At 45.0% G+C, this 22887-nt stretch overlaps 2 protein-coding genes and 1 non-coding gene across 4 annotated transcripts in view; 2 read left to right on the top strand and 1 right to left on the bottom strand.

Moving 5' to 3' along the window:
• Nucleotides 1-10412, top strand: part of LIMD1 (LIM domains containing 1) — a 58949-nt gene extending 48537 nt beyond the window's left edge. For both annotated transcript variants that reach the window (XM_034760972.1, XM_034760971.1), the window contains 3 exons: nt 2885-2936; nt 3708-3776; nt 4303-10412. In XM_034760972.1, the coding sequence (XP_034616863.1) occupies nt 2885-2936; nt 3708-3776; nt 4303-4440 (259 nt within the window). In that variant the 3' untranslated portion in view covers nt 4441-10412. The remainder of the gene's footprint in view (nt 1-2884; nt 2937-3707; nt 3777-4302) is intronic.
• An 8108-nt stretch (nt 10413-18520) lies between these two features.
• TRNAR-ACG lies at nt 18521-18593 on the bottom strand. The gene has a single exon. It is a non-coding gene; the product is annotated as a tRNA-Arg (tRNA).
• A 350-nt stretch (nt 18594-18943) lies between these two features.
• SACM1L (SAC1 like phosphatidylinositide phosphatase) overlaps nt 18944-22887 on the top strand; it is a 56691-nt gene continuing 52747 nt past the window's right edge. Inside the window, exon 1 of the mRNA XM_034760968.1 lies at nt 18944-19157. Within this exon, the coding sequence (XP_034616859.1) occupies nt 19120-19157 (38 nt within the window). The 5' untranslated portion in view covers nt 18944-19119. The remainder of the gene's footprint in view (nt 19158-22887) is intronic.

The raw sequence follows: 22887 nt of genomic DNA, 5'->3' as shown, positions 1-22887 counted from the left end.
AATTTACCATAGGGCACATCAGGACCTCCTTAGGCGAATTGCCCGCAACGTGGGGTTGCAAGCAGAGGTGGTGGTCGAGGCCAAGGACCCTATGGTGATATTCTCACTCCTCAAGGTCCATCACTGGTAGCTCTGCCTTTGATCAAGACTGTTCAAAACAACATAAAGACCTTTTGGCAGACCCCGGTCTCGATTCCGCCGACCGCCAGGGACTGGGACTCCTCCTTGATGTGAACAAGTCAACCTTGTCACCGATCCAAAGAATAGAATTCATCAGGGCGGTGCTGGACTCGGTACAGGCAAGGGCATTCCTGCCAGAGACCCGATTCCAAGTCATAACAGACATTATTCAAAACCTCAGGCGGTACCTGACCACTACAGCAAGGGGATGCCCGAGACACCTCGGCCACATGGCAGCCTGCACTTACGTGGTCCGGTATGCCAGGCTGAGGCTCAGGCCATTCCAAGCTTGGCTCGCTTTGGCTTATCGCCTGGGACGCATCAGCCTAGACTCAGTCGTGACGGTGCTACAGCAAGTAATCAAGTCCCTCCATTGGTGGCTCGACCCTCGGATGGTGTGCGCAGGAGTCCCCCCTCAACAGCCCACAGCCCTCCTCGTCCCTGGTAACGGACGTGTCAGTGCTGGGTTGTGGGGCACATCTGGAAGATCTCCGAACACAGAGCCTATGGTCAGAGAACGAGCCCTTACTCCATATCAGTATCAGGGAGCTCAGAATGGTGCGACTGGCATGCCAAACTTTCCAGTCCCTACTGCAAGGCCAATGCGTGGCAGTGATGATGGACAACACCACAGCCATGTTTTACATCAACAAGCAGGGTGGAGCCCAGTCCTCTCCCCTATGTTGGGAAGCCCTCCAGCTATGGGAGTTCTGCATAGTCCAGTCCATTCACCTGGAGGCGTCCTATCTCCCAGGCATGTAGAACGAACTAGCAGACCACCTCAGCAGGTCCTTCTGCAATCACGAGTGGTCCATCTGTCCAGCCAAATCGATTTGTTTGCCACCCGGTGCAACAGAAAGTGCCCAACGTTCTTCTCCTTCCAGAAACACAGCCCGGGTTTGATCTCGGACACATTCCTGCTACCCTGGGGAGACCGCCTCATGTATGCCTTCCCACCGGTCCCACTCATGCACAAGGTGCTGCTGAAGATCTGCAGAGACAAGGCAAAGGTAGTCCTGCTGGCCCCAGCGTGGCTCCATCAACATTGGTACACCACGCTTCTGGAGCTGTCAGTGGACACCGCGATCGTACTACCACTCTACCCCGATCTGATCACACAGGACCACGGACGCCTTTGCCACCCGGACCTCCAGTCCTTCCATCTTACAGCCTGGAAGCTTCATGGTTAAACCGGATGGCACTCATGCGCTCGGGACCAGTGAGGGAGGTCCTACTAGGCATCAGGAAACCATCCACCAGGGCCACTTATCTAGCTAAGTGGAAGAGGTTCACTTGCTGGTTTGCCCAGCATCACACACTTCCACTCCAGGTGCCTGTACCACTCATCCTGGGGTTTCTCCTACACCTGAAACAACAAAGCCTGGCAGCATTAAGGTACACCTCGCTGCTATCTCAGCCTTCCATCTGGGAGCGTCTGGACGTTCCGTATTTGCCAACCCCATGATAGGGCGTTTCCTCAAGGGCCTGGACAGGTTATATCCGCACATGTTATGAGCTGGCCAAGGTCCCATCCCCTGCTATTATGGCACGTTCCACAAGGGAACAAGTCTCGTCTGCTGCTTTCCTGGCCCAGGTCCTGATACAGGAGATCTGCAGAGCAGCGAGTTGGTCATCGGTGCATACGCTTACCACTCGCTATGCTATCATCCAGCATGCCAAAGATGATGCGGCATTCAGCAGAGCGGCGCTCCAATCAGCAATTCTTTGACTCCGATCCCACCTCCGGGGTAGAACTTGGGAGGCACCTGACTGGAATTGACGTGAACAAGCACTCGAAGAAGAAAAAACGGCTACTCATCTTCTCGTAACTGTTGTTCTTCGAGATATGTCCACATCCATTCCAATACCCACCCTCTGTCAGAGTAGCCGGCAAGAAGAAACTGAAGGGGGGGTCGTGTCGGTAAGGTCATATCCCCCGCCATGAAGGCACCACTCCAGGGGGCTCCACAGCCAACCCAACGGGAGCTGCTGAGGGAAAAACTTTCCGACGTCCGTGCACGCAGCACGCGCACACCTGATTGGAATGGATGTAAACAACATCTCTCAAAGAACAACAGTTACGAGAAGGTGAGTAACCGTTTTATCTGCGGGTCTGCAGCTACCAGCTTGGTATGGCTCCTTCTGAGAATAACTAGCCATGCGCACCACTCCTAAAAGTTTTCAATTTTGAAAAACATGTCTAAACACAGGTGCCCTTTCCTTCTAGAGAAAACAGAGTACTGAGAGTCGGCCTCAGAAATAGGTTCTCAAAAGTGTTTATTCCAAAATGGCAGCTCCTCAGATCAGAGCAGATTCTCTCAGTCACACCAGGATATAACTGGCATAAATGGCATTTTTCAATGGATCATGTACAATATTTGTTGATAAAGTCCATGATCCGGATGCTCCATGGCCTGGATGTATAAAAAATTTGTTGATTGGCCCTGGGATTTACTACTTACTCCATAAGTAATGTTTACTGCAGATTGCGCAGCCATTTGAGCCAATATGAGGGCTATATGGTGGTATCCAGTTTGTTAGTTCATTTTGTAAACAAACACTTGGAATGAAAAGCTCTTCACACCACTATCCTTGCAGGTAAAGTGAAAAACCACATACTGCAGATTACCTCTTAGTCAGAACATACAAGCCTCTTTCATACAGATGGTATATGTGTAACTGTAATTTCTCATTGCTCTTGTAGAGTTTTAGCTCCAAAATGTGCAGCATGTGGACATCCCATTCTGCCAACTGAGGTAAGAACCTTTTTTGCTATTGCTTACAATTCTTATTCCACTGCTTTCCTGGGGACCCCTAGGATCATGCCATTTTTTCCTTCATGCTTGACTCTCTGTCAGACTGAATGTTCTCCTGGCTCATAAGAGCTGTACGTTGTTTCCTCGAGTGTTGCCTTCACAGCAGTCTCAGCCTCTGTTGGCCCAAGGTTGAAGTGCAGTGTCTGAGACTCAGTAGTTCCTTTGCTTGATAGTTCAGGTTGCTACCACTGGGTTAATCTGCTCTTTTCACCTTCTGTGAGATTTCATTGCTGTTACTGGTAGGTCAGACTAACTTGTCCCTTAGTCAATACCAAGCTGTTGATTTTGAAGAGTGTTCCACATATGAGGGAGTGCTCTCAACTAGATTTGAGTTCTTATTCACCATAGTCTTGTTAATTTGGTGTCTTTTGGTAGAATCAGTTAACAATGCTGACACTTTCTCAGAAATGTGAAATATTGAAGGATTTCACATACTCCTTCTGTATCCATTTGGGATTGACTTGGCCAGCAGAAATCTTTCTTTTAGTCTCTGATATTCAGTTTTCCAGGGATGCCTACAGTAGATTGATGAAGAAGCTTTGCTGAAAGCAGATCTGCAGATGGCAGGCTTTATTTGAGATTTTCTACCAGTGGCCCACATGCATTTGTTCAATATCCACATTGCTGCAGGAAGAAATTCACAAAACCCATGTGTCACATCCTCCTTTATCTGCCATCTGTTTAATATATTTATTGCTTTAATATTTACAGGGGTCCGATGAGACCATTCGGGTTGTGTCCATGGACAAGGATTACCACGTGGAATGTTATCACTGTGAGGTGGGTCAACAGCTTTCTAAGGGCAAAGTGAAAAAATACTATTTTAAAAAGAAATAAAATATGCAGGTATCTTGGGAACTCAGCAGATCAGCAAGAGCAACCTCATGTTGTTAAGTTCCTACAGCAGTTATTAACTGCTGAAAAATGTCCAACATAATATGTCTAGGGTCTTCAATGGAGTAAAACAGTGGTGAATCCAGCCTGGAAATTTTAAGAAAAATGCTAGTGTATTTAAGATGTATAGGGACATAACTCGCCATAAGATCTAAGTAATAAAGAAAAACTACTAAACCAGACTAACCTTACTGTGCTGGAGGTTGAATCTTACAGATGCTTATGATGGATACTTTCCTGCCCTGACAAATCTAGGTACTAGGGGCTTATTTTGAAAGAGCTGTCAACAGTTTAAGTGCTCATGTCCTTATTAGAGAATATGATCTCCTTTAAATACTGGTGTCAGGTACTAGTTGGTTCTTGCAGCAGAAAGCAAATATACATTTTAATAGCCACTCTGGTCTTTTTGTAGGATTGTGGGATGGAACTCAATGATGAAGATGGACATCGCTGTTATCCGCTAGATGAACATTTGCTTTGTCACTCCTGTCACCTGAAGCATATAGAGAAAGGCACAACTCCAGCAGCTATGTACCAGCATCACTACTAGTCAGTACTGCTAATTCCCAGAATTAGCCTGTCAGAGGACTTGTTATAGTACACATTTTTCCCCAGTTGATTTCCAGTATGCATTTTCCCCAATCAGTAATTTACAGTAAGAGGATACAGAGACATTAGCTAGATTTTTTTCAAGGTTTGTATGTATGTGAGCTCCACTCATATCACAAATACGTTTATTTGAACATGTAATGTTTTCCAGGCTGGTCGATTTATTTTCCCATGCCTTTTTACACTCTCAAGAGCTCTTTGCTTTCACTTGGGAAGATTTTTCAGTAGAAGGATAACCATCTATCACATCAGTGAGTTCATATGATGCCATGCACAATTAATAAGCCACAGACCTCTCTACCTGCCTGCTGAGAACATTTCTTCAGTCTGTGAAGTGGTTTCTGACAAGCACGTTTCATCAAATCCCCCAAGGATATCAGCTTATTAATACTGATTCTTAGAATCTTTATAATTCTTTAGAAAAAGGGCTCTGTGCATAAAAGCACATTCAGACCTTTCAGTTTGTTCCCAGAACTCCGATGCCAGCCCAGCTGTGAAATGGTTGTGACGCAGAATAGCAATCTGAGCACAAACAAACCAGGCCTCTCACTTGGCTGCTGAATGTCCACATCCCAACAATTATTTTTTTTAAAACTGGAGCAAGAGATACAAAGCCATCTTGGCAAATGTGGTCACCTGTGCTGCTGCTTGTGCATAAGCATGGTACACTAGGATCACTTTGTTGTATAAAGTCTGAGCAGCAAATTACATTTGAAAAGATCTGGATGCTGAAAATATGTACGGGAGGGCAATCTATCTCCCATTATCTCTTGCAAAGGTCACTTTAGAAAAGAGCTCTGTGCACACAGACACTTCCTAAGCCTTTCATTTTATCCATGGAGCGCAGACATCAGCACTGCTGTGAAAAAGGTGCAAGTCAAGAGGGCTCAATACTCACTTCTACAGTGTTTATCCAGCTCAGACCTGTTTCATAACGGTGCCTATTTAGAGTTCTGGGAACAGATTCAAGAGCATGATGAAGGCTTTATGTTTGCACAGATTTAGAGCCTAACTCTGCAACTTGTGAGTAAGCCCGTTGACACACATGGATTTGCTCACATGAATAAGGATTACTTACGTGAGCAGGGCTTCCAGGATTAGATCCTTATTTTTTTTGTTCCGTTTAGAAAGCAAAAATGGCAAATGTTTTTCCTTTTTAAACACCCATGCCTTTTAATCAAAGAAAATGCCTCCCAATGGGTACACAGCTATGTGTGTGGTAAATATGCGATTGGTATTATTTACAGTACACATACTGTGCGTATTAAAGCTTTGCAGAAACTGGTATACAGGTACAATTTTTTTAATTTAAAAAACCAGCTGTTTCCACTGCTGTTTAGTGTCTGTGAACTGACCTCCCCAACGTATCCTAAGTGTATTGAAGACTAATTAAATACTAACTAAATCCTTTTGCATCAGAGCTAAGCTATTTATTCAACCCTGTTTGATCGTATGGTGTACAGTTTCCTCCAAGATCCACCATGAAACAGTGCTGACTAAATTAGCGAAACAGTGGTAACTACATTCCAGGAACGAGCCAGAGCAAAGTAGCAATACTCTTCAACCAAACATCTCTCCCAATAACAACTTTCTGGCGCTAGCTAACTGCTTGAAGTTTAAAAAAAAAAAAGGGGGGGGGCAGATTCTGCCACTCGTACTCCCATTTAATAGTATCTTACTCCAGGAGTAGTCCCACTGAAACGAATGGAGAAATAAAGTATTACTCAGCTAACGGTGGCAGAATCTGACTCACAGTTGATGATATTCTGATATATACATTTCTCCCCCCTCCATCCTTAGCTTAGAACTGAGAGAGCCCAGTCCTGAAAGTGCTTCCTACAAATTGCTGAGCATGCTCAACTTCACTTTGCAGAATTGGGGGCAGCTGATGTTTTTTTTTCCCCCCCTTCACCGAATGTCATGAGAGGGGCATTTTGTCCCACAAAGCAATAGCTCTCAGCATCCCAGCCAGTCACTTTCTGTCACTATTTCCAATGACAACAGCAAACTTCCAGGTGCAGCAGTCACTTTGTCGTGAGGCCAGATAGGGCTCTTTCAGAGCTATTGATCATGCTGTTCCCTGTTTCTTGTGGTAGAGGATGCAAGAAAGCAGGCAGATTGCTCCATTTGCCTGGAGACCATGAGACAAGCAACTTTCACATCTCCCCACTCTCCTTTCATCCACCTCACTTTCTTTCTTCCTCTCTCTCCTATGCACACACTCTCTAAGATTGTCTAGATTAGTGGAGGAAACTTTTGCTGAGTGTTTTTTAACACCTTAAAATATTAATCTGCATTAACAACTTACTACATATCTTCATTTGCCACAATGTGAGTAGAAATAAACAGAACCCAGCAATAGCAGATTTTTATGCTGAGATTGTTCAGCCAGGCACGGGTTTAATCAGTTGCACAAGCAAGCGTAGTCAGTGGGGAGGGTGTTGGTTTAACAGCTGCAGGGGAGAACTACGATACGATTAGTAGTGATGGGCAGGTTTCCAATCCGATGCCTCAGTTTGCCCTGACTGTCCTGCTCTAGCCAGAAACCAGGCAAGGCTCTGGACTCTGATTTTGGCCCAGGGCTTGGTCAGATCAGCAAACACCCCTACAGAGCACAGCAAACTGATATTTATGACCCATCCATTAGGTGAATGCCTCTGCATGTACTTCATTGTGACTGCTGCCCTTTGGGACGATGCCACTGGAATAAGGTTGGCAAGCAAGTCCTCTAATGAAGGCCAGAAAGGATGGTTGGTTAGGGCTGTTCAGCAAGCTTTGAACAAGTGGGGTAGTTTAGCTCTGAAGCCCCAATATCCCCAAAGACTTACAGCCTCCAGATGAGTGAGTGAGGAATATTATTAAGGACTGGTAGTCACTGCACTAGTATTGAGAGAAATATTCCTATGTTAGTGCCCTTGACTCTGAGGCACGATGGGGGGTTTTTACTGGTGATTTCAGCAGGAGCAGAATCCGCTCCAAGATGTACAAGGACCAGAACATGGAACTGGGGGGCTCACTATGCAGCTGTTGAACAACGGCCGGGGGAGGGAGGGCAGGAGGGATGCTGATGCAGCGGCAGTGCTATACACAAGAAGGCTGAGCCAGGTGTAGTAAAACGTAAGGACCAAATCCTGCCAGGTGCTGAGCACCCTGGACTCCATTTACCGTAATGGAAGTGGAGGCTGCTCTGCTCTGCACAGGATCCAAGCCTGTAGTGCTTGCAGCCACACCCAGTAGGTGTTTGAAAAAAGCAGTTGCAATCTAAGATTGCGCCAAGGTACTTGGGTGGAAAGCAACTATAGTAAATTGGCAACTAATGAACATCACTGACTATTCCTTGTAAACGAAAGCATTCTGACCGGAGAATATATGAATAACTTCATAGGGATGAGGCATAAATGCCAGGCCTGGCACGACTGCTCTTCCTCAAGAGATCAGTAATCCCATGGCTAAGTTTTATTAGTGATACTGACTTTCCGAAAGCCACCGGTATGCGTGCATTTCTGGTCATAATGTGGGGAAGATGTGAAAACACTAACAAGAACTGGACTCTTTTAAACACAATAGACTCCTCAGTCATTTAGGGCAACATCTGAGTGATGCAGAATAGAGATGATTGGGTTATTTTGGGCTGCAGTCAGACCAGAGGAAAAGCCATTTCACAAGAAGTCTGCTTGTTGTTAATTTAAAAATATACCCATGGAAAACTAGTCAATGACACTCAAGTACAGGACAACTTACTGATCAATAGATATTGGCAGCTTCTTCTTGGGTTTAAACTGACACTCTCTTCTCTAACACTAAGAGGGGAGGGAAATGAGAGAATGAAAAGTTACTCTGTGGAAAGCCTCTCTTGGCCTGTCATTCTGCTCTGAGTTACACTGGAGAAGATTTCTCTGAACTGATGGAAAATTCAGCCTCCGGTTCCACATGGTGTCTTGTTTCTCATGCGAGCAATCCCAGAGCCCTCATCATTGGGGAAATGGAGGATTGTCCTACTTTCATTGTTAAAGTTCTATAAATTATGAGTGATGTGAACGTTTTTTTTTCCTCCTGGTGTGTTTACAGAGAGCTAGGCGGCAGCATTAAGCAATTGGGAATGGAATGTATATGTTTGTGTTTTTGAAGCTAAAGTGTACTGAATAATTGCTCACCTGCCTGTTTTAACTTGTACTGTTTGATCTTTGTCAGTCTGAATGAATTCAAGATACTTTTTGTTCCTGTTATTTGGAGGAAGATATTTACTGGTTGTTTTAAAGTCTGATGTACATTTTCATCTCTGAGTTACTTATTTGCCAAGGCCCTCTTCCCCTCAGATTTCACTGGAAGGTGTGCGGGTTTAGAGGGCTGCCTTTGCAGCAGCATCTCCTCCTAGCCCTGGAACCCCATGGAACTCCCTCTACAAGTACTCTGCAGGATTTGGAGGGATGGTAGTGGCAAGAGCTTGTCCTCATCACGTTCTCCCCTTCCCAGGCTATGGATATCTGAACCTGTGCTGATGCTGCTAGTAGTGGCCCCAGGTCTGCACCTGTCTCTGCCAGGGGGTTTTATGCAGGCCAGGGAACCTGAAAGCTATGCTGTCAGGGGAGAGGGAGGACCAGGACCTCTGAGGAACTGTGGATTTCCTTCCTCAGGGACCATGGAGATCTGTGGGGTCAGAGGCTCCACTCCCTGTCCTCAAACACCTCCCTCAAGGGAAGAATGCCAGGAAACTCTTAGCCTGCAAGGTGCTGAGCAGCCTACCTCCCACTGACTTCACGGGGAATTGAGGGCACTCAGCACTTTGCAAGAACAAGCCTTCTGCAAGGTCAGCCTGGCAGACTTTCCTGGGCCACCTGTACCTTTTGCCATGGGTATTTTGGCAGGAGAGGAAGAGTAGGTTTTAAGCAGTTTAAAGCTGCCTCTGTGGAGAGGTAAGAGCAAGATGGAGCTATCACAAAAAGTGTGACACATTCTGGCTTATTACATGGCTTATAAACATCATCTCTCTTCTCTTAATGTGCATGTGCAATCTTTTGTTAAATGAGCTCTTGAAAGCAGCAGTATGCTCTGAAAGTTAGTCTAGTCTTTACGTGTGGAAAGAGCTTTGCTCTTTTAATTACCTTTTAGGGTAAAGGATGTTTTGAAGTCTCCATTTTGCATATGATTATTCATTACAGCCAAATAATTATTTAAATGAAAAATATCTAGGGTTTGCTTTCAAAAACCAAGGTTTAAAAGATTTTTAACTCAGCTCATGCTTTTAAACACATACATTCTCTATTATTTAGAAGACTGATGTTGGCTTAAATTTGGATTTTTGCATAAAACTTGGAGCAAGACGAAAAACTGCAGTGAAGACATTTGTGTATGTTTTTAAAATAACAGCATGAAAAGTAGTTAGGGTCTAAAAGATTCGCAAAACTGCAGCGGCTACTAAAAGAAACTGAGGGCCCAATCCTGTGTCACTGAAATCCAATGGAGATTTGTCATTTATTTCAATGGGAGCAGAATTGGGTCCTTGTTTAAAGAACACTTACGCTTGCTACCAGTTTTCCTTTTTTCATAGCTTCACCACGTTGGCCTGATCCTGCAGATGCTCTGAATGTAGAACTGCTATTGACTTTGGCGATAGTTCTGCTTGTGGGCTGGCTGCCGAACTGATCCTGATGCTAAGAAATCTCTCTATCCTTTGAAGGGTTATGCTTGTATTTAACTTTATGTATATGAGTTGTCTTATTGGAGTTAGTGGGCCTACTCACATACCCTGAAGTAAAGTGTGTGTGTACAAGTTTTTGCAGGATCAGGGCCAAAATTATTTAATGTATAAATGATGCAGGCATGGGAATAAATGGTATACAATTTGTTTTAAATGGTCATTTAAATATACTGGGGCCTCTTTGTTTAAGTAACTTAAACAGTGGGTGCTCATTTTTTTTTTTTTTTTTTTTAAAGCATGTTGTCAAACAATGCTCTTGTTTTGGGTGGGAGACACAGGGCGCTTATGGTAATGGAGGAGCCAAAGGTCTTTGTGGGGGGAAATTGTTCATCATATTACCATAAAATTAGTTAACAGATTTTTTTGAGATTTCCCCCCACACACACTCTATAGAGTGGACACAGCTCTGCTTCTTCTGACTTCAGGGCAAGGAGTATCAGGCCCCAAAAGCAAAACACTGTGTATCCTTTTTCTGTCTTTGTGTATGTCTGTGGAGTTACAGGGGGATTGTGCTTTGTATAATAGAACTGCCAGGTGTATTATGCCACTGAGATCTCACCATGGTGATAGCAAGTATCTCTAGGGTTTCCAGGCAAGCTTTTATAGGTGAATGTGGGATTCAGTGGTCCTTGCTTATACTGGGCTGCATTATTGTGTAACACTGATGAAGTCAATGTCATTGCAATAGGGAAGGATTGGGTCAACAACATATGCTGCCCCCATCCTAAAAGACTGACTGAACATCTAAATCTGACAGTGAGAGTCAGAAGACTTTCCCTACTCCCATCACATGGCAAGTCCACTTTCTATGACACTGGCTATATGGCACTGTTGTGTACACCTAAGAGAAGCAGATCTAGCAGTCTGCGTTCTCTGGTGGGCTTTGGAAATACCCACCTTTTTGAAACAGCCCTTCAGAGGGCTCATAGGGAAATAAACTGACTGAAGAGAATCAAAATTCAGGCTTCTCTAGCACTAAAATTCCTGAGCCCACTAAAAGGGAAACAGGAGATCATGCAGCAGAGTGCACCACCTGCCAGCCTGAGGAAAGAAGTTAGGCATAATTTCTGCCGTATGTGGAAAATATATAATCTAGTGCCTTTAGGTGATAGTTACCTCACAGAGATTGTGTCCCGTATGCTCTAGTGTTTGCTGCAAAGATGAATGAATAACTTGCTTCCAGAACTATTTTTATGCCCGTACTAATAGTGACCCTTATTCCCAATGCAGCTGGTCTGCAGTATACACCCACACTTGAACTCAGGCACACACAGGAATTACACTGCTTTCTACTCCAGAAAGTAAATCCAGGTTGAAATACTGAATGGTACTAATTTTTGTTGCCTTAAAACTCAGATCCAGAAGAGCGTGTACTAGAACTGCTGTTGGTGTAACTAACCTCGGCTACATGTGAATATGGTTTTTTTTTTTTTTTTTTTTTTCTTCCTTCTATGCTGTTAAATATTTATAATGAAGGCCTGTAGCAATGGCAAACCTTTTGGCCTGCTGTGATTTCAGTGATTAAAAAGAATATAATACAATAACTCTGAGTCTGAATTCTTTTCTCACGTGATTACTGTATATTACTTCAGTCGGGTCAGAAATTGAGGGGGAGCAATTTATATTGTAAACTGAGGGATTGGGTCAGCTGGATCTGTAATGAAAAACAAATATTTGATGAAACAAAACTTTTATCTTTAGGCCTTCATACTTCAGCGTACACAGATTCCAACCACAATTCATCCCCCATCCCTCCCCTACCCCAATTTCAACATAGAAACCTAGCTCAGACCTAGTCCATCTTTTTAGTAACTGTGTGATCTGTCCCTGTAGCAGTCTCCCACAGGCATTTATTGTTCTAAGGTTTCCTTCTGAGTGCTAGCTACATCCTCCTGCCCTCCTTGCTCCTATAAATATTTTCCTAAAAGCATTCTTGATCTTTTGAAAAAAGTTCTTTAGAATATGTTTATTCTGAAGTGTCTAATTTATTTTTCACACCTGACTTAAAGGTACGTCGTCTTTTCTCTCATGCACAGATCTCCTCCCTGTTATTTTGAGACACTTCATTTTGAAATTGGTCCAGTGTCACCTTGAAGCATCAGATGTTGTCTTGAGCACAAATATTTCACTAATCGTGCCTCACCCTCCCAGCCTACAGACTGGAATTCCCTGTTCACTGAAAAATCTTAAATTTTGGACTTTTTCACTTTTCAACATGATTGACACTGGCAGGGTCCTACCTACAATTATGCCTGTAAGGAAATATTTTCCATTTTTTGGAGAGAAAATAGGGAGAAAAATCAGCTGCACCAGTTTGTTGATACATGGGGTTATCACCACACCATGGGTGTATTGTTAGGTACAAATCTAAGACTATTTACCTATTTTTTATTGGGACTAATAATTATATGGTCAGACTGCAGTACCTCTTTAAAGTGCCATATAACTTCTGTTACTAGTCTACTACAGAATTACTATTGTTAAAGGAGAAAACTTACAGAAATAATGTGTGTGAATAACCTGATAGCCTGGCAGAACTGAAGAAGCCTCGCTGACTTGTCAACTCCTAATTAGACCCTCCTTCTCCACCATTACTTCTGAACTTTCCCTGCAACAGACTGGAAGTCCTCTGGATGACTTGGCTATTCTGTGATCACAGGCTCTGATGACCGCTTGAGTCGCCACACACAAGCTGGTTTTAATCTAGCTAGCTCAGGTCCCAGAGCAGTGAAACCGTGGTGTGTGCAGGTTTCAGTGCAAGCAGTACAAGCCTGCCCAGAACCCTGGGTAATTACTCCTGGGACTATCCTGTGCTGCAGCAGCTTTGGTGCTCTGGGACCTGAGCTAGCTAAATTAATGCTAATCTACAGTGGTGTGAGTAGAAATCATTTCTTGCTGGTACTGCCCTCATAGGAGGGACACAAGGGGCGGCATGTGACCTCCCCAAGTGACCCTCCATGTGACTCCTCCCCAGCCCGGGGCACCGATGCTCTCCCTGTCCCCTCCGACACCCCCTTACCTGTCTAAAATTTTACAACTGCATCTGTTAACCTGCTATACAGGTTTTTAGGTTTGCAACTCCGTGAACCTCTGCCTGTTTGAGATTTGATTATTATTTAATTTTGCTGGTCATAATGTGGGAGGGTATCCTCTCCATCCTCTGCTCATGAGGTTATGTATGTGTGTCTTGTAGCAATCTTCTGAACACCAGTTGGAAGGAATTTTCTTTTCAGTAAGTGTGGACTGATTCTTCTCTCTTTTGGGGGTACACACTGATTAACACAAAACAATTGGGGCTGTTAAACTTTCTTCGAATTCCATAGAAAATTAAGTTTAGCTATATTTTCCGGTACAGTGATGAAATGGGTGTTTGTATGTACAAACATCAACATGCTTAACTACTCACTTTCCCCCCAAATATGTAGTATTCAGTCTGTTTATATGGAATATGGAAGTTGGATGAGGAGCCATTTCAGCATATGTATGACTTATTAAAAGACGAATTTTAAGTAGAATTGTATCCTTAACTGCTTTATGGTATTGTAGCCAAACATTGCATTTTAATGGGGGATTGAACTTACTTTATAGGAACTGAACAGACTCCTAAAACTCGTACCACAAACGTGGTCCATGGACATGCAAATAATGCCATTATCTTCAATGGGGTTGATCAAATGATTAAGGGTTTACAGGATTAGGTTCCAAGTTTGTAAATTGTTCTGGGTGAAACTGACAATGCCTGAGCTGTCAGATCAGAAGGAGCTTCATTTGAATAAAGGTGGGCAGATGTGTGATAAGTCTTAGCTCCGTTGCTAAGATGAGGAACATATTTTCTGCAAAGTTCTTGGCAGATTCCTGAGGCAGGTGGTTTAAGGCCGTCAGTGTCCGGCATTATAATCTTCACTTATAGTTCTCTCACCCACAAAGCTGGAAAATGAGGCATTTGTTTTCTTTATTTTGCTGCTCCAGTTCCAGTTAACAACATTCATATTAGACTAGTTTGGCTGCAAAGAAGAATTCTATGTACGCTGGGGACAACACTTGATTTCTGTCAGGATGCAGAACTGGGCTGACATCAGAATCCAAATATCCTCTGGTCAATGCAAGCAGAGGCATTCCTCTAATGATTTGGACTTGATCTGATGCAGTATAGATGTCATGGATAATTCAGACCAATGAGGAGAAACAGAATCAAAAACATGTTTAAACACCTTCCACGTCTTCCCCCGCCGCCCCCCCCTTCCCCTCTTGAGGACTCCTGACCATCTTAACAGCACAATACATATGCTAACAAACTTAAACAAAGCCTTTGTTTAAGTTTGTTAGCATATGTATTGAGGTCCAGATACATGCCTGGATCGTGGGAGCCCTGGGCTCCTGGGACCCCCACAACGACCCAGTACTGAGAGTGTGCAGAGTCGGTCGACGCTACGCCCGGCTCATGAGACAGCTCCTGGTGTCTGACGTCATCAGGTGGTCCAGAGACATCCATACGGACACATCACGGGACACCGTTAATACCACATTGAGTAATCGAGACCACCGACCAGGGAAATAACCCACTTCCTTCCCTGATAAACCAAGGGATGCACCCTACCCATGTACTTATCCGCTACACTGATACTGACTTGGACTCTTAATATATTTCATGGGTGGCGTACCCGAGCCCACTTATCCACTGACGCTTTAAAAACTCCTGCCCCCCAATCTGGGTCTATGCTGGTTATGTGATATGTATGTATCTCGTGATCCTTGTAACTGATATCTGTAATCCCTCATAACCCAAGCCTGACCCCAGGTGTACAGTACCTTCCTTCTTAACTTGTGTATATTTAATTTTAAATATTAACTTTAATAAAAATTTTAATGCTGTTAAAGCCAGTTTAGGAATAAATGCCCTCCCTAGCCGTGTTCTGCTCAGAGCGCAGCCCCTCCCCTCCCCCCCGAGGGGGGGAAGCCCCTAGTCTTTCTGGTACCCTGTGCCCACTAAAAATCTCTTGCCGGTACTGTGTACTGGAGGGTACTGCCCTACTTGCACACGTGGCAATTCAGTGTGTAGCACCCTGGAGTGTAAACCCGTGCAGTAGCTCAAAGCGCACCAGGGAACTGTTAGCATGCAGCAAGCAGGACCCACGCTGACAGTTAGTGAATAGCCGGCGAGTGGGCTGTAGTTTCACACCCCAGCTTGATGTGCACTAAATTGCCATATAGACAAGCCCTTAGTCTGACACCACCCCACGCTGTGAAAACACTTTTCTTTCTGCCTCCCCACCACTTTGGTCTTGTCTGGCTGGCTAGTCCCGTTTCCTCCTGAACTCCATCACTCATGTTCCTTCCTGACCCTCAAATATCTCCTACCTGACTCCTCACCCCCCCTGTTAGGTAAAAAGCAAGTCCTCACTCACCTCTCCAGCACCCGAGTTCGTGCGGAGTTGGTATGGGGCTCACAATCTGTCAGAGACCAGACACCAATTCGTTGATCAACGGGCTCACACTATCCTTAGCTTGAAAGGCTTCAGAGTAAGTGTGGCAAGTTTATTAGGAGTGAGCATCAATATTTATACACAGAAATAAACAAAGTGATTAACAGATCATAATGGTCATGTATAATCAATCAAGATTCTACAGGATAAAACAGGTTAAAATGTAAATTCAGAAAGAGAAAAGGGGAGATGACTACTTAAGGGGAGGGAGGTGTCATGAGTAGTTCGCAGGTCAGAGCTTTGATTAAAAGTTCAGACAGAGACATCAAGTCTGGGATAAGTTTAAGCTCATCAAAAGTTCAGACTCAACACCCCCACCCCATTTTCCCCACCTCAGAGGCTGGATTAGAAACCAACAGTGGGAAATCTTGCCACAGCGAATCAGTGAGGATTTCTTACAGCAAGGAGGCAGGGTGACATTCACTCCAGGCAAGCTATCCCTTGTTAACATCCTAGCCAACCCTGACAAACCTTTAGGAACAGCCCATCTCTAATAGTATGTGTCTAACAATTAGCCAGTTTAAAGGTTAAAAGCTAACATACTGCTAAGCAATGAGACTAGCTCCGTACTCTAATTGAAGTAGGCAGATAGGAAACATGTTGTGGTGGCATGAAGTAGAAGTCAGCTTCTAGCCCCAGCTCTGTCGTGCGTTTCTAGTGTAATGCTGGGATTTTTCAAAGGTGTTGATATCAGTAGGAGTTGCAGGTGCTCAGCACCTTTGAAAACCAGGCCATTGACCTGTCTATTTCCTAGTTTCCCCATCTGCAAAATGAGGACAGTATTTCTCTACCTCAAAAGATCATTGTGATGCTTAATTCTTTATTCTTTGACGAACTGGTTCCACACAGATGTGTGCAGCGGGGAAATGGCTCTCAAAGCAAAGGACAATAGCTCTGAATGTTAGTAGGATCTTTCATTCAGTTTCCAGACTCCCTTTCCCCAGCCAATTAATTTGTAAAGCCCTTTTAACTACAAAAGCTAGCTGGGAACATGGCAGTTGCAGTCCCAGATCAGACAACAGGTTCAGCTAGTCTGGAATCCTGCCTGCCGAGATGGCCAGTGCCTGAGGCTTCCGCACCTAGGTGTTTGTGTAAAGGCTTTCTTGGTAGTGGCAGGAGGAGATTCCTTTCCAACCCCTTCCTGTGATCAACCCCCACCCTGGATCATGTGGCCTGGATGCTCTTGAAGTCTCCAGCTTGGCTCTCACACTTGCAAATGTTATCAAATGGGAGTTACCTGTGATACTCCCTACTAAGAGCCCTATATTCCTTTCCACTCTGATGAGCGAAGAAATGCCAACAAGAGGGATCTGTCACTGGGACAGCCAGCTTTGGGGTTTGTTTCCCCATTCTACTTGATAGCTGGAACCCTTCCAAAATCAAGAGTGGGGGGGGGGGGGTGGGGTCGGGATCTATCAGATTCTCTGCCCCCTTTCCAAATCTGCGAAGCAAACAGGAGCAAGCTACGGCGCCAGTGTCTGTGTAATTTGCACTTCTTCCCCCTCCACACTGTGGAATACCCTTGAGCAGTAATATGCAGTGTTATGTTGGTTGGTCCCAAGATATTAGAGAGACAGACAGAGTGGGTGAGGTAAGACTTACCTCACCTGCTCTTGAGCAGTAATGTCAGGGGTGTGGCAAGTTACACACACAAGAGTGAGGTGTAAATATCACATGAGAGGGGAATGACAGTAGATTTAAAATCACGTGGGCTCATAGCTACACAAAGGTGGCATCATCATGTCGAGATCCAATGTCCCAGGCTCAGGGTGGTGATTGGGGGTGGGGGTGGAGAATGGGGAGGTATAACAATATATGGAGGCAGATAATGGCACAAGCATAACATAATGTCACATAAGGGATATAAGCAATAGTGGGGTTATACTGACATAGGGAAGGTGTGACACACACAACAAACACGTGAGGTTGTATGTTGGCATATAGAGAACAGGCACAAGGAGGCTGTCTGAAGGATAGAGTTATAATGGTGCAGGTGGGTGATGGAATAACACAACAGCATGACTGGCAGGAGGGTAGGATGGAGTAGTTGGGGGTGTGTGGCAGGGTGAGTCTATGGAGGGGTGTATGGTGTAGGGAGGGGCGTATGGCAGGGTGAAAAGGGGAGGGCGGTAAGGGATGTACAGAAGGTGAGCGGCGTTGGGGTGTACAGTCGGCAGGGGAAGTGGGTCTATGGGGGTATATGGCAGGGGGAGTGGGGAAGGGGTACAGGATGTATGGAAGGTGAGTGGTCTGGGTGTACAGGGGGCTATGGCAGAGTGAGTTGGGAGGGGGTACACGGGGTCACCCGAGGGTGTGGGGATGTATGGAAGCAGAGTGGCGTGGGGGTGCAGAGGTTGTACAGCAGGGTGAATAAAGAGGGAGTAGGGTGTACAGACGGTGAGGATGGAGGTGTAGGCGAGGTGAGGCGGTGCGGGGGGTACAGAAGGGGCGAGAGTATCAGGGTGCGTGTATGGAAGGTGCGTGTTGTGGGAGTACGGGGGGGGTACACCAGGGTGAGAGGGCGCAGGTACAGCAGGTGAGGGGTATGGAGGTGTACGGTAGGACGAACGGGGAGCGGGAGGTACCAAACGGGAGGGGGTATGGGAGTGTATGGAAGGTGAGCGGTATGGGGGTATAGAGGTGTACAGCAGGGTGAGTGGGAAGAAGGTACAGAAGGTGTAGGGAAGGTGAGTGGTGTAGGGAGGGATTCAGGGTGAGTGGGGAAGAAGTGCTGTATGCCATATATTTCTTTGGGGTGACTGCTTGGGCTGTAGGTGACTGCAGGAGGCAGGAGCAGTAAAATCAAGGTGCCTTGGCAGGAGTCGAAAAAAAAGTGCAGCCGAGCCAGCCAGGAGTCGAACCTAGAATCTTCTGATCCGTAGTCAGACGCGTTATCCATTGCGCCACTGGCCCTGCACATACTGAAGTATTCCGCGCTCGCTCTCTAACTACTCATTGACCCCGCCCCCACACAAAGAGACTACTAACGGGCGGGCGTTCGGATCCAGGGGTGGGACTACGAAGGGAATTGCAGCCAATCAAAGTCCCCCTGTGTCTCCGTCCATCGCCCGGCCCCTCTCCTCACTAGCTCTCTAGGGGGCGGAGCTACAACACCACGCTTGGCCAATCCCTGGCCGTTTCGTCGAAACGTCGCACGCCCCTCTTTCCCCCACCCCAGCGAGAGCCTTCCAGTTCCGCTCTCTCCTGATCACTAGGGTGGCTCAGTGGGCGGGGTCAGAGCCGGAGACGCAGCCAATCACAGCAGCGCCAGTCATTCCCTTCCGTGTCTGGAACCCGGCCGCCGCAAGGTGTTTGGTTAGGTTTGTCCTGTGCGAGGCCCCGTCCTCAAGACCGAGACGCGTCAGGGTCAGAAAGACGAGAGAGTCCAGGACGCAGAACGGAGCCGAGCCGGCAGCGGCGGGGCAGCCGGAGGGGGGCGATGGCGGCGACCGCGGGGGCCTATGAGAAGCTGAAGCTGTGAGTGACCCGGGGAAGCCACGCAGTCACCTGCCCCCCCCCCCATCTCCCCAGTTACCTGGAGCCGCCGGGCAGCGACTCCCCGCCCCGCCCTCTCCCGCGCCCGTTGGCCGGCTCCCTCCCCCCGGCGGCTTCATCCATCCTGCGCGGAGTGGGGTGACCCGCCCCCCGGCCGGGCGGAGGGATCCGGACACGCGCAGAGGCGGCCGGGTGCGGTGGGGCGGGAGCCGCGCGAGAGGGACCGTGTCCCAGCCTGTGCCCCCACCCTGCGGCCGGGCTGGCAGGACCGCCTGGGCTGTGAGCTGCCCGGAGCAGGGGCACTGCGCTGCCTTCCAGCTTGGCAGGGGCCGGGGGCGCTGGGGAGCTCTTAGCCTAGATGTCGCGCTGTGGGTGTATACTCACCCCCGGCCCACTGGTGCACGGCCTGGCGATTGCGGGTCTCCGAGGCGTGGCTGCCCCGCTCGCTGAGCTGGGGGGAGAAAGGGAGACCACTGGCTTTTGTGGTTTTAAGGGGGGATCCTTATGTCTCTTAACCAGGGTCTTGTTAAATCCTGGCACTTTCTGAATGAAGGAGTTCAGCGGACACGCTCGTCCCTGCTTGGTGTCCTGTTTTGATCGGCTAATTAAACAGTTGACTTTCCATTTACCTGCCTTGTTACTTTCCTGAAAAGTTTTGGATCTGTAAACAGTGCCTGGTGCAAGGGAACAAGCCAGAGCTGCTACTTGATTGCCTGTTGGGTAACTACCTCAGTAAAGCAAGTAGTGATACCCAGTAGCCTTCTGGTGACTATATGAACACTAAAGTTTTGGAAATAGCTTTAGTGTTGCAATATTATTTGCCAACAGTAAGTTCCTTAGGCATCACTACCTGCTTTGTTGCACCCCTCTATTGTCAGTTTGTCAAATGAAGTAAACAGCAGTCATTTCTGGTTTCTTTTTCTTTCAGTTTTGGAGCATGCATGTGTTTTTGTTTTTGTTTTTAAGGAGCTTGAGGCACGATTTCCCCATTAAAACTTTTAACCTTCTGATTTGTTTACTTTTTTGTAATATAATGGGGAGAACAGACCCTCTTATGCTTTCAGGTGCCAGATGACATTTAAATGCTTGTTTCATTCAGCCAATAAAATTACATTACAGACCCAATATTAAGTAAGACTAAGGAGGCATGTGTTAGAAGACCTTATTTTTGGCACTTGTAATTTCCTGGAAAAATTATACTTTATACTGAAACTTTTCATGGTTGGCCTAAACCCAAAGGTGAAGTTTGTGTGTTGGGCTGGGGAAGAGGGGAGGAAGGAAGGGGTAGGAAGCTCTGTATTCTTATAAAGGTATTTGAGGTATTTCACATGTTTGGAGAACTTCTTAAAATTAAGCCACTTGTGTTGTTTTACGGTGAAAACAGCGTCCAAATGATATTTTAAGCCTCACTTTTGGACAATAATTAGTCAAACAAAATTTCTGAAGCTAAAACACTGTCTCCTTTTGGATCGAGAACAAATATAAGGAATTTCAGCCCACTGTTTAATTCTGTATATAATCTTAATTATATAATTATAGCATTTGACCTGTTTGTTCTGCTATGAGTATATTTATTGGCGAGAGAGCTGTTCTTGGGGGATTTGTTTAATCCCTGTTATAGATTTGTTGACTCTGGCACTTGTAGTCTGAGTTGTGATTAAATTCAATGCCAGGAACAGAAGAGAGTTTTCCTGAGGTGTCATTTTGTGAAAATTATAGTCCCTGATCCTACAGACACTTACGAAAGTGAAGCCAATGGTACTATAGGCATATTTAAAGTGAATCAAACACAAGTATTTGCATAATCAATGTCATAGTGATCACTGAGTCTTAAAGACTGTTGAACAGAATACACTAGGAAGCAGGTATGTTTGCAGAGTGCCTCAAAGAAACTCTTTTTGATGTTGTGTAGTTAGTCTTAAATCCGCATCAAAGCTTTTAAATGAATGTTAGTCATGAGAAAATCATTTACTATTCAAAGAAGATTTGTTTTCGTCCTAAACTTGAGCAACATAAATTATACTGTATTTAACTTCTCAAAAGATTGCATACACACAACTAAACATTTTTGTATTATGTCATTCTGAGTTGTTATCCATTTTCAACTGGAACAGATAAAATATTTCCATGAAAATTACTGTTAACCTGCAGTTAACAACAATATTTAGGGTTCATTCTCTACTACAGGGATTTTAATCTATTAGAAAGAAAGTCTGCATATATTCACTGTAGCAGGGTTTCATTGGATGGACCATTATTGATAAAATTTACGATTCCAGTTATCAAAAACCAGTTTCACAAAATTCTACTCGCTTGCTTGCTCACTCATCAAAAAATGTACTTCAATTTGACAAACACTATATTTTCATTATTGTTATTACATTCATTGTGAGGGTGAATAAACAGAATGATATGCCTGGAATGGTAAATCAGCTTTTATTATCATAGAAAAACAGTAATAAAACCACCTTCTTATGATCAAAGTCATTTTAATCCTGTGGAGGGAGGGCCTGGTCTGACCAGAAAGGAGTGTATTAAAAAAAAAAAAGCCGAACTTGTGTGTGGTGTGTGTTTTTTGTTTTTGTGTAGAGGTGGACAAATTGGTGACTTACAGCTGGCATAAGCCATTGAATTAAGAAATTTTTTAGACGTTCCCAGAACTCTGCTTTGGTTAGAGGTGCGGGGCAAACAATTACACCTCTAGACTCAAGACTAAACGTTAAGGGGAATGGATACATGATGTTTCTAGCATAAGGCGGTGGCCAATATTTGTCGCTTTATTTAAAAAGAATGCTGAGCTAATGTGATCAATTTTTTATTAATTTTCATAAACAAAAAATACAGATGGTATTACAACTACATATAGCTAGTATGTTACCCAATATCACAGGATATCCAATAAAATTATGCAATTATATAACTTTTCACTTGTCACAGCTGCAAGATCATACAAAACATGTTAAGGGGGGATAATAACAATAAAAACATTCAAATAGGCAAAAAAAAAAAAAAAAAAAAAAGAGGAGGGGCAGGGGAAGAGGGAAAGGAAAAATAGAGATGTCAAGTGGAATGCCATTATTTGAGCTATCTCAGCATTCTTTATCCAAGTGTATCAAGAAATAGAGACCCAATTTCTTTGAATTCTCATAATTGTTTTCTACATTGATAAGCTATTCTTTCTTTGGCTGCTAACTCATACAGGTCTGAATACCACTGCTCTATTCTTGGCATAAGTCTACTCCTTTTTTGTAAAATCATGTGCTTGAACATTTACAGCCCTCAAGAACCAAAATATTTGTGGTGAAGTTGAACCCACTGCAGCATGCACATAACCTATGATGTAACTTCAGCTGAGATTTGGTTGCCGAAGCCAAGCACTATTTTTACTTTTGTGTCCACCTCTTTCCATGGTGTCTGACTGTTGGGCAGACCCATAACATATGCATGAGGGCTCCTTTTTCTTTATTACAGCGCCAACAAACATCTGAAGACAGGGCCCCCATCTTGCACAACCTCTGGCACGCAATACATTTTGAATAGAATCTTTTGCTATATCAGGCATAGCTTGAGATCCGCAGGACCATTTTTAACATTCTGTAATATGCCCTGCCACTCGGGATCTTTTAAGGGCTGTGAATCTGATAACTCTCCTTCCCATACTTTCACAAAGAACTTCAGACAAGTGGAGTTCCTCTTCAGTAGTAACGCAGAC

Source organism: Trachemys scripta, chromosome 2, assembly GCF_013100865.1.
Source record: "Trachemys scripta elegans isolate TJP31775 chromosome 2, CAS_Tse_1.0, whole genome shotgun sequence".
NCBI lineage: Eukaryota > Metazoa > Chordata > Testudines > Emydidae > Trachemys > Trachemys scripta.
The sequence above is the reverse complement of the archived record's forward strand: the minus strand, read 5'-3'. Positions and strand labels throughout refer to the sequence as shown.